Source organism: Hippichthys cyanospilos, chromosome 2 (assembly GCF_059441005.1).
Source record: "Hippichthys cyanospilos isolate Australia breed blue-spotted pipefish chromosome 2, RoL_Hcya_1.0, whole genome shotgun sequence".
Lineage (NCBI taxonomy): Eukaryota > Metazoa > Chordata > Actinopteri > Syngnathiformes > Syngnathidae > Hippichthys > Hippichthys cyanospilos.
In genome coordinates, this window is record NC_142370.1 from 26,038,507 (window position 1) to 26,049,495 (window position 10,989).

At 41.0% G+C, this 10,989-nt stretch overlaps 2 protein-coding genes across 6 annotated transcripts; both read left to right on the forward strand.

Moving 5' to 3' along the window:
- The first annotated feature begins 2,352 nt into the window (after nt 1-2,352).
- slc61a1 (solute carrier family 61 member 1) lies at nt 2,353-4,531 on the forward strand. Its single transcript, XM_088436915.1, has 2 exons — nt 2,353-2,499; nt 2,716-4,531. The coding sequence occupies exon 2, from the start codon at nt 2,785-2,787 to the stop codon at nt 4,216-4,218; it is 1,434 nt and encodes a 477-aa protein (XP_088293041.1). The 5' UTR covers nt 2,353-2,499; nt 2,716-2,784; the 3' UTR covers nt 4,219-4,531.
- A 730-nt stretch (nt 4,532-5,261) lies between these two features.
- Nucleotides 5,262-10,845, forward strand: LOC148428025 (protein lifeguard 2-like). Of its 5 annotated transcripts, XM_088408750.1 has the most exons (13): nt 5,262-5,427; nt 6,666-6,756; nt 6,860-6,879; nt 7,145-7,233; nt 7,313-7,377; nt 7,472-7,525; nt 7,613-7,663; nt 7,743-7,782; nt 8,024-8,061; nt 8,277-8,364; nt 8,452-8,547; nt 8,825-8,878; nt 8,980-10,845. In XM_088408750.1, exons 3-13 carry the CDS (start codon nt 6,873-6,875, stop codon nt 9,127-9,129), a joined length of 732 nt encoding a protein of 243 aa, XP_088264876.1. In that variant the 5' UTR covers nt 5,262-5,427; nt 6,666-6,756; nt 6,860-6,872; the 3' UTR covers nt 9,130-10,845. The 5 variants fall into 5 exon arrangements, with proteins under 5 accessions (XP_088264876.1, XP_088264872.1, XP_088264873.1 ...); XM_088408746.1 differs by having other exon boundaries at nt 6,666-6,879; XM_088408747.1 differs by having other exon boundaries at nt 6,666-6,879; nt 7,187-7,233.
- The last annotated feature ends 144 nt before the right edge of the window (nt 10,846-10,989 follow it).

Consider the following 10,989-nt stretch of genomic DNA (forward strand, 5'->3'; position numbering starts at 1 on the left):
TCCCAGCTGACTTTTGTAATACCCCGGACTGGTCGGCAGCCAATCGCTCGGCATGTACACTGACCTCCATAATTATTAGCTCTCCTTGTTAGGATGTGTTCTTGAGCTTTTCATAAATTCTAATTTTCCCCTAAATAGTGCAGAGGCAAAATGTTAAATTGATTGATTGAATGAATGGATGAATAAATAAATAGATGCATAAATAAATAATAAATAGTCATTAATTCAAATGCATTCATTTCGTGGAAGAGAAACATCCTGCATTAAGAAATACAGTCATTCTTTCACGTCCATCAAATGATGTGTGCCACATTTATCAGCACCCCTGTTTGTGATGCTTTGCTCCTCTTGCTAACAAAATATCACCTACTCCTATAACTACTATAATTTCAAAAGATAGGAGTTTAAAGATCATCGACAAGTCTTTTTTGGAGATTCTCTGTAAATCATCTGGTGATTTGGTTCCTTTCCTCTGCTGTCTTCCCTTAAATCCACTCCACAGGTTTTCAATGGGGTTGAGGTGTTGGGACTGAGGGCCGTGGGAGGAGCATGTCTCACTTTCTATAGTGAAACATTCGGTATGAGAGTATGCTTCTAAATTAAAGTATGTTTCTAAATCTACATTTTATTAAGGCTTTTGACTAGAGATGGGCTTGTACCATACCAAATACTGTATTGGCATTAGGTCGATACCTGGCCTTATTTCAAGGCATTGGCACTCGCAATGGCACCCAATAAGAATATCGGAAACTTTCTTGGAGCAATTTCATGAAATTTGAAGTCAAGTGCTAAGTTGGACTAATGCTATATTCAGACGCTTATTCGCCAGGCTTTTGGTCGCCGGGTGGTTACTGTCTGCATTTAACTTGTTGGGAGCAGGGGGACTTCACTTAGTTGTGCAGTTTATGATGGATCATGAAAGAGAGCACTGCTGAGAACTTTCACTTCTTTGCTGGGACTGTGGCAGAACAAAATCTATTCCCCGACAGCACCTTCTTATTTTTGTGTTATGTATACCTTACTGTCGTGACTCGACGAGAGACAAAAGTTTACATTTTTTTAACTTCTTCAAACAGAGGCGAAATGAGCAAAATTTCAGCTGTCGCATCTCTGCATATGCGTCCCTGTCACCCAATGCGCATTTGCGTCATGTTGCGCAAATGACATTGACTGCGGTTCAGTCGCTTGTTTCTACGTTTTATGCATTCGGTCCGAACTCAGGATTTCTTTCAAATGATCGGTCATTGTTTTTCAGGGAAGAATATAATGTGTCGAAAGTACTCATGCGGTATATACATGATGAGTACTCTTCTTGCACTGGAATCAGTCTGAAAAAAAATGGGATCAAATATCCCTACTTGTTGTTTAACTCACGCTATAAACATGCAAATGTCTTTTTTATTTGATTAAAGGGGTATGTAACGCCCTACTAGACTTTTGCTTCACTAATACCTCTCACTAATATCTCACTCATACTGTATTTAAAAACAAAAGGAGCATTGCCTGAAGGACCATTGGGCTTGCAAGGGGAACCAGGGTTAGGCCTATTAGGCAGTGTCTGAGGCCTAAAACTAAACCAGATCTTTTACTGTATTATGACAAACGATGCTGAATAAATTAAGCAAATGTAGTGGCTAGAAAATCACTAACTTGGAAATCAACACAAAGACGTTTGCAAATGCCAACTACTCTGTCTTCAACCTGCTAAGTAGGACTGAAAGCGACTAAATCAGATTCATGACGTGACGCAATAGCTGCTTGTCCAATGAGAGGACACTGGTGTTGAAGATGATGCCTTTATCAATCTTTCAACAAACATGGACCAAATTGTCAAAATAAGTAATATGCCATGTCGATAACATATCAGTCGACCCCTGTCATACAGTTTATCTGTGGCAAAAAGGTCATCATCTTGAATAATCAAAATCTTACAAAAAGTTGAAGGGATACTTTACTTAAGAAGGTAAGCCTTATCCTATCATTGATTTGATCATTGAATCGTGAACGGTTACATTAATATCGTTAAAACAAACATTTGAAACTTGTTGTCGACGAAAACTAAGGGAACAAGCCTGTTTGCAAGGGAAACAACCAATCAGGGCCCAGCTTGCGAATGTCACATGAGCAAATTCAAAACCTGTGACCTGTGCACATCTGATGTCATTTTCAATCGGGAATAAGTGGTAAAATGTTTTAACCGTAGGTCAAAAATAATGTCGTTACCAAATTCATTCAAGACAAGTATTAAAATTGTATTTCTGAAAATTCGTTAAAAACTATCCTTTTCGCGTCCTGTGCTTTCTACGTATTAAAACTAAAAAAAAAAGTACGGCTGCCTCCTAGTGGCGAAATACGAGACCCGGAAGTGAACGTTCGGTTGTCCCTAGGAGACGGAGACCTCACACTTTTCTGCACACAACGATTCCCCTGCCAATATGTCACGCGTAAGGGCATAAACTGCACTTTCGTGTCACAATAATGGAACCGTCTCATAGCTCGGTAAGACATATTACGACCTTAATTGTGGAGAAAAAATATCTCAAATGATAGACCGTAGTAGCAAATTAGCTTGGATGCTAGCGTCGCCATAATAGCGAAAACACAAAAACATGTGAGTTAGCGACGCCCGTTATGATACTATCTGTAAGAATAGAGTTTATGTGCTAAATGTTTGAATGCGAACGCAGCGATCGCTCTGCATTTTGTCGTCAACAGATGGTGAGACTAAAGAGGAAAGGAGTCCTCAAGCAGGTTTGAAGTCGTCTTTTTCCGGCGTAACACACGATGTTGGTGACGGCGTACCTTGCCATCGTTGTCCTGCTGGCCCTGTGTGTTGGCCTCGAGCTCACAGCACGTCGTCTCAGCCCACCTCAGCCGACTCAGTCGTCCGCAGCTAACCCAGGCTTCCGCCGCTTCCAAAGCGTTTTCCTCCGGGCCTACCTCCTTGCCCTGTGGGCGGACTGGCTCCAGGGTCCTTACCTATATAAGCTGTATCGCCACTACAGCTTTCTTGAGTCTCAAATAGCTATCATTTATGTGTGTGGCTTGGCCTCTTGCGTGCTGTTTGCCCCCTTTTCAGGCTGGCTTCCCCAAGCCCTTGGTCGTAGACAGACATGTCTCCTCTTCTGTCTCTCTTATTCCACCTGCTGTCTAACCAAGCTATCCCGAGACTATTTTGTTCTGATTATCGGCCGCATCCTGGGTGGTCTATCCACATCCCTGCTCTCCACCACATTTGAGGCCTGGTATGTGCACCGGCATGTTGATGTACACGATTTTCCCAAGGAGTGGATCCCTAGCACCTTCAACAAAGCCGCCACGTGGAACCATGGGCTCGCTGTGGGAGCTGGTCTGGTGGCGAACCTGCTGGCGGAGTGGCTTCACCTGGGCCCAGTAGCTCCTTTTCTTTTGGCTGTCCCCTGTTTGGTTTGCTGTGCCTGGGTGGTGTTGACAGACTGGGGCAAGGAAGAAGCAGGAGGAGGACCCGAAGGTGACAAACAGACACTTCTCAGTGATTTGACTCGGATATCCACAAAGGCTCGGTTCACACGCAGCTGCCATGATGGACTCCGATGCATGCTGTCAGACAGGAGAGTCATGCTCTTAGGTGGCGTTCAGGCTCTATTTGAAAGTGTCCTCTACATATTTGTTTTCCTGTGGACCCCGGTACTGGACCCTCATGGGCCTCCATTGGGCATTGTGTTTTCTTGTCTAATGGCTGCCTCCATGGCTGGCTCCTTAATGTACCGCCTCGCCACTTCCGCCCACTACCGACTACAGCCCGGCCACGTCCTCTGCTTAGCTGTTCTGATGGCATTTTTCTCATTTTTCATGCTGACGTTTTCCACCGCGCCGGGACAGCCGAGACCTCACGAATCCTTCTTCGCCTTCCTGCTGCTGGAGCTGGCTTGCGGCCTCTACTTCCCAGCGGTCAGCTTCCTCCAGGGCAGGGTGATCCCTGAGGAGAAGCGAGCCGGAGTGCTGACCTGGTTTCGTCTACCTCTGCATCTCCTGGCCTGTATTGGGCTACTGGCGCTCCACGGAGAGGTGTCAGGCATGGGCGGAGGGGAAGGGGGAGAAGGTACCAGACACATGTTTGGAGGTTGCACTGTCATGATGCTGGCGGCCTTGATGGCTGTCATCAGTTTGTTCACGCTGGGCAGAAGTGACTCGGACCTCAGACTGGAGGGAACCAGAGGAGAAGGTGAAATGTACTAAAGGACACCCCAAGTCTGATTACTGATGCTTTCATGTCTGTCATAGCGATACTTTGCGGGTTCTGTTAGAAACCAATAAAAGGACGTAGAATGTCAGAAAAGACTTGTCAAATGTAATCAGTGCTTATATGTTCTTGGTTTTTCGCCTGAATGACAAAGATTGCCATTTCTTACTGCCAATCGCGAACAAAGGAGCTGAAATTACAGGGTATAGTGTGTGTTTTGGCACTAATCAGTCTGTCTGTCAATGTCACAATATGTTCACACTTTTTGTTGAATCTTTGAACATCCATAAAAATTTATTTTTAAAAAGATCTGTTTGTGCATATGTACGGAATATTTTCTCTTAACATATACACTATTTTTCATTATCAGTATTTTTTAAATATTTGCTGATTGTATAAAATTACATTGATGATATGAAGAAACATTAATGAGACTGTTTGGGTTACACATGTTAATCCAGGCAGCCATTATATTTAATCATGTCTTTATTATGTAATCCCTCAAACCAGGCACTTTGTTTTCAAATAACAGAACACCTCTTTTTCGTCTTTCCTTTTTTTTTTTTCTCAGTAAGCATTTAGACGTGAATGAAGCATTATGTTCTGGAACTTTCCGTTCATATGCATATTATAGAGGTTGAATTTCTTCACCTCTATGTTACCAAACCTTTGACAAGTACTAGAATCGTTGTCAACATCTGCGTCTCTAATAATATGGGCTAGGCTTAGGTTAAACACTGCTTTACACAATAAAGATAGTCTTTCATTTTCCTAAGATACTGCAGTATTTGTCTCATCATTGAGAGACAATCCAGTGTTTAATTTCATTCATATTTTGCGTAATGTTAGTTGTACTGCCAGAATGAAATTGATGTTGTGCAACGTTTGTCCAGAGTGGTTAGTTGTGACGTCACAAAAATATTTCGCATTGAGAATTTTCCATTGCACTAATGTCTCCCATGCCCACTTGTCTTATCCGGGGCAGCTGTTTGGGTCCCACTCCCAGCTTCGTGTTTTCTGCAATTTACTGGATGCTGCTAGATCCTTTTTGTGGGTGAGGGAGGGGCAGAGCGGCGCGCCCCCTACCCCTGCCTTGTGTGCATATGAGTTGCAATAGAGTCATCGTCCACCGACCAGTCAACACTTTAATCCAAGCGGCGTTGAGCGACCACAGCACTCCGTCAAAAATAATGACGCAGGGCAAGGTAGGAGTTTGTAGTCAGCCCGAATGTAAGATTCCGTCACAGCTTTTGGAATGCGCACATCTATTTAATATTTATCACACCGCATGGCAGCGGCTATGTGTTACAAGAACCTCATTTCAACGCTGGCATTCAATTCAGTTTGTTGCAAATCATTTGTTCGTCCAATGTATCAAGTGTACAAGTAGTTAATTATAGATTAGATTAGGTCATTATGAACCTGCTCTATATACACAGGCCACAACATTAGGTACCATAGCTGTACCATTGTCCATCCATCCAACCGGTCTATGTATTTTTTTGTCAACACAATAGCTCTGCTTTTTCTAGTCGATTGATTTGCGAACGCTTTAGCTACGACAATGCACCCTCGGTCTGCAGTTACTGTAGATGCGAAGTGCTTTCCGCAGGGTTTATTTATTTATTTTTTAGTTTTTCCTTGCTCTTCAGGATCTAAGTGAGGGAATTCAATAGGGGAATGCCGTTAATGTTTGTCAACTGTGGACCTGCGAAGACCTTGGGGATTCTTATGTGTTTGTTTATAAAAACATTTACTTGATTTGGCGCTGTGGCAAGATGAAAAAAAGCACACTTGCTGTTCCAGTATACGTCTTTACTCTTTGCATCCCAACACAACATTCACGGCATTGTCCAAATCATCAAAATCTAAGCGACAAGGGTCAACGCATCCATTCCAACTTGCCTGATGGGTGAGAGGCATGTAATCCTAATGTCCACCAAAACGTTATCATTTATGTAAGTGTAAAATTTTCCATTCACTCCTGTACTGGCTATGCCATATGCTTGTCAAATTCAAAATATTACACTATCACCAAAGCCAGCCACGGTGACAAGGTGGGAGCACATCTTACTCAGTTCTGAGGATGGATGTTCCAGTCCATCCTTCTTGTGTGTTCCTGAATGATTTTTCTTTCTTTCCCTCCTATTTTGCAAAACCGTGATTCTAAGATTACTTGAAAACTACAAAGTTGCCTGTAGGTGAATGTGAGTTGAAGTTGTTTTTCTATATGTGCTCTGCAAATGGTTCTGCCTCTCATCTGTGACCCGAATGCGAACAGGCGCTATGGAAAATGGAAAGCCCATGCATTTTGTTTTGAAAAATATACAGAATGGTTTTTTAAGTCATCCTTGTCAAAAGAAATATACAAATGAAAGATTTATTGGCTTTGTTGTTATTGATTTCATTTCAAGAGTGTTAATTTTTTTTAATTTGCCTCCAGCCCCCGCTTTCTAACAAGACCCTCAGTAACTCATCCAGTGGGCAGGCCTCAGTGTCACCTCCACCTCCCAGCTATGAGGAAGCCACTGCAGGTTGGTTTGAAATAACTTCTTCAGCAACAAATGAAGTCACAAAGATGAATTGGGATCTCTCAGACACTGACAGTTACAATCATGTTGTTTTTGATTGTGCAAGATGGCCAAAGTTGATGGCCAGTGAGTACATTTATCGTCTTTGAATAGGTTTGAGTTTTATCATAGCAATGATGCACTAGAATACGTTTTGGAATTTGTATTTTACAGTCCAACTAAGATTGTGACTGTTAATTGCTGGTGCTATGGTAATGTGGTAACCCATTTGTTGTGTGTCTCTGTGATGCGGTGGGCTCCATATTTTTGTGTCTTTATGGTCTAATTTTGTCAGCACTGCTCTATAAAAACAGCGTATAAATTCTCATCGGTTTCATGTAATCAATGACAGGTACTAGTGAGACTTGCTATAATGATGGTGACATGTTAACAGAGTTCACCTGGGATGATCGAAACATTCGGAGGATCTTCATACGCAAGGTATCATGAGTTTTAGGCTGAGGGTTATTTAAATCTGTGATAGTTGACTACAGAATATTCTGTGTTAATTTGGATACAGGTGTACACCATCTTATTGATCCAGCTCTTGGTTACACTTGCTATCGTGTCTCTTTTCACTTTCTGGTGAGACAGTCATTCTCTCTGAAAACTTTCAAAATGTCATAATTCACATCCTTAAATGAAAATCAACATAATTTTCGCCAATGCACATTTTCAGTGATCCCGTGAAGGACTACATTCAGACAAACCCAGGGTGGTACTGGGCCTCGTAGTAAGTACGCAATTTTCAGTCAGCCTGGTTATATTCTCCACATCATCTTGGAGCTATCTAATGTATAATGTTCTTTTTATACTACAGCGGGGTGTTCTTTGTGACATATTTGACTCTGTCATGCTGCACTGCACCGAGGTAAAGTGTCATTTCAATGAAAACAGCTCAAATAAAATCACACCATGGTATGATTAATCCCATTTGCTCACTCTTACAGGAGACAGTTTCCATGGAACCTGATCCTACTTGGCATCTTTGTAAGTACAAAGCTAATGGCCCGATTTCCAACAATTGTTACACACAGTCAGTTAACAAAAATACTGCAACTAAACTAAACTTAGGATACAATTTGTGTTGGTAGACTGATTTAACTTTTGTGCAAGATATTAAACTCTGCAGCTGTCCCTAATATTGTTTCCAATGATTTTTATGTTTTATGGCTATTGTTACTGTTTCTACAGTACTTCACAAGACTTCTTATCTTCTGTTCTCTTACAGACCATCTCACTCTCCTACATGACAGGGATGCTGTCCGGGTACAATAGTCCTTTCTCTCATTCCCACTTTTGTTGCATGGTGATATGTGACAAGCAGATATTGTTGAGCGCATTGCTAACCTGCCTTAGAAAGACCAAGCTATGGTTGCGTGGCTGTTTGCAGACAGCCAGTGACATACGCAAAACTGGAGAATGTACTATAACTCTAAATTCATTGATGAAACTTGACCATACCGTGTTGTTTGTTCAAAAAGTTTCTACAACACTAAATCCGTGATAATGTGTCTGGGCATCACCACTGTGGTCTGTCTCCTCGTCACAATCCTGAGTTTCCAAACTAAGGTGGCATTCTTACTTTTGTTCCGCGATCCCCATTGATTTGCGTTTCATACAACCCACATGTGTGAGCATACGCTCTCATCCTTCCAGATTGATGTGACATCATACCAAGGCGTGCTCCTTATCTTCTGTTTGGTCATGTTCATCTCTGGACTAGTGCTTGCTGTTGTCCTTCCGTTTCAATATGTAAGTATTGAAAGAGTCACATGATCTTAATGGACAGTACATTGCTTTACACTTTTTTTATATATATATTTCAGTAACACCAGTAGTTAATGCATCACAAAAGCACTAACAAGAGTTAAGATTTTATCTATGCAATGACCAGAGGGCATTCATTTACTACACCATTGCATACACAGCTTGATACTGGCAATGTATCTGAATGTGAATTCTTTTTTATAAGCATTCTGCTCTCGAATCAACGACCAAACTATACAACTGAGTCATGTATGTGCTTTAGGTACCCTGGTTGGATACCACATATGCTGTTTTGGGAGCCATCTTGTTCACCATGGTAAGTTCCCTGTGTCAGAACCAGGAAGAGCTCAAGCGGAATGTTGAGTGTGTGACTCCATCAAGAGATTTACTTTTCCGTGTATTGTATTGCCTTTGCAGTTTTTGGCATTTGACACCCAACTCCTTATGGGTAACAAGCGATACGCCATGAGTCCGGAAGAGTATGTCTTTGCCACTCTCAGCATCTACCTAGACATCATCTACATCTTCTCTTTTTGCCTCCAAATCTTTGGAAACAGACAGGAGTAAAAGAAAAAAACCTAAAGGCAGGCACGAGTTGTAATTTTAGTAAATATTGGTCAGTATGTGGGAACAGTAATAGTAATTTAATAGACGCGCTGACAAAACCAGTTGTAATGCCAACATTTTATGCTGGATATTCATGTTATTGTGAATCATTTGTGAAACTTGTACTGTGAACTGCTGTCAGCATGCTATTGGCATGTTATAGAATAGTTATACACAGTAAAGTAGTCAGACCATCCAATTTTCCAATGATCAAACACTCAAATCAAACAATATGTGAGCCTTTAATTCAAGACTGCATTCTGTATTAACACACATTATAGATACCAATTATGTGCAGCGTTTGCCGTACGTACATCATGCACGACTCTTAAAAAAGGGCCTCTGCTGATATATTAGCATTCCATTATCAAATAATGTTCTAAAGGTTTTAATGTGATTTTGAGTGGGAGATTGTTTGTTAAAGAACATTTGCACTGTTAAAGAGGGCTGAAGATATGTCTTGTGCAGTTTCTAATGTTAAAATGTAAGTGAGCAATTTATGTCCTAAATTTTCAAACTTTTTTGCATTCTGATTTGTTGTTTGGGTTGTGGGCTTTTCATATGTTTTTTTTACATATAGTTCTGAGGTTGGGAGTTTGAATCCGTTCTCTGGCATTCTTTTGCGGAGGTGGTTCCGCCTATACTTGTGTGGGTTTTCCCCAGATACTTTTTAAGGTTCATTAGAGAGTTTAGATTGTCCTTATGTGTTGATCAGCAAGTGAACGTTTGACCGCCATGGTAAGTTGCCAGGGCACTGTGCGCCCAAAAATTAGCTGTCGACTAGTACAGGGGTACTTTGCCTTTCGTACTAAGTCAGCTGAGATTGACTCTCGCCTACCAGCGACCCTAATGAGGATAATAAGGATGAGCACTTTAGGGGATGGATGGATGGATGGATGGATGGATTTGTTAAATCTGATCATGTGGGTTTTACAGTAGTGCAAATGATGAAGGTTTGAGATTGAGGTGGGCTAATGCGACAGGGTATATATTTTTAACTGATTTTTTATATGACAGAGTTATATATTTCAGAAAATAAAAGTGTGAAGGATTAACTTTATTTTTTAGTGGCAATGCAGTGATTGTGTGAATAACTATGATGGATCCAGTATAAATAGTGAAGACCGCATTTCATTGTAGTCTGACATTTTTCATTAAAGCTTTAATATACGAGGTAAATATGAGTGTCGATGTGTATGTTTTCATGTACGTATTTGGTTTAAACGGCACAGATTTGCCAATTTATTTGGTTTTCCTATTTAAAAAGCAGTTTCCTATTTAAATTTTGTTTCAGTTGTGTGCACACTTTTATAGTTTATTAACTCACTGGCAATACAACACAAGGAGATTCTCACACAGAATAGTGTTTCCCAGCCACTGTGCTGTGCGTCATTAATGCTTGTGAGAGAGAATGGGTGCCGCAGAAATTTCACTTAATTGATCTATAAATTATTTTTGTCAGCTAGTAATAATCTATATTTGTTTCAAGTACCATCGACATGAAGGGTGAAACATGTACAGGGTTCATCTGTGAAATACAGTAAACTGGGTATACTGTAGAAATTACTGCAGTGCTGTGTATTAGAATTTTGTGTGATTTTTGATGTATGGTGACTGTTCTAAACATTTTTAAATGTAAAAATCGTGTCTTGGCTCAATAAAGGTTGGGAAAGACAACCACTGTGTTGTTTTATTTACAGCACAACCACTAGAACCAATCGTAGTGCTACGAATTGGTTATAAAAAAACAAAATCGTTTATTTTTTCACGTCGCTGAGAGAAAAGTGTCGCGCTCAACGCCGTTAACTGTGACGTTTTTAT

Bases quoted from the DNA above. Each gene is read 5' to 3' on its own strand.
- slc61a1 (XM_088436915.1), top strand. From the start codon at position 2,785: ATGTTGGTGACGGCGTACCTTGCCATCGTTGTCCTGCTGGCCCTGTGT.
- LOC148428025 (XM_088408746.1), top strand. From the start codon at position 5,326: ATGAGTTGCAATAGAGTCATCGTCCACCGACCAGTCAACACTTTAATC. The intron at 6,880-7,144 runs GTGAGTACATTT...AATCAATGACAG, and splicing joins ATGGCCAAAGTTGATGGCCA to GTACTAGTGAGACTTGCTAT. The intron at 7,234-7,312 runs GTATCATGAGTT...ATTTGGATACAG, and splicing joins GGAGGATCTTCATACGCAAG to GTGTACACCATCTTATTGAT.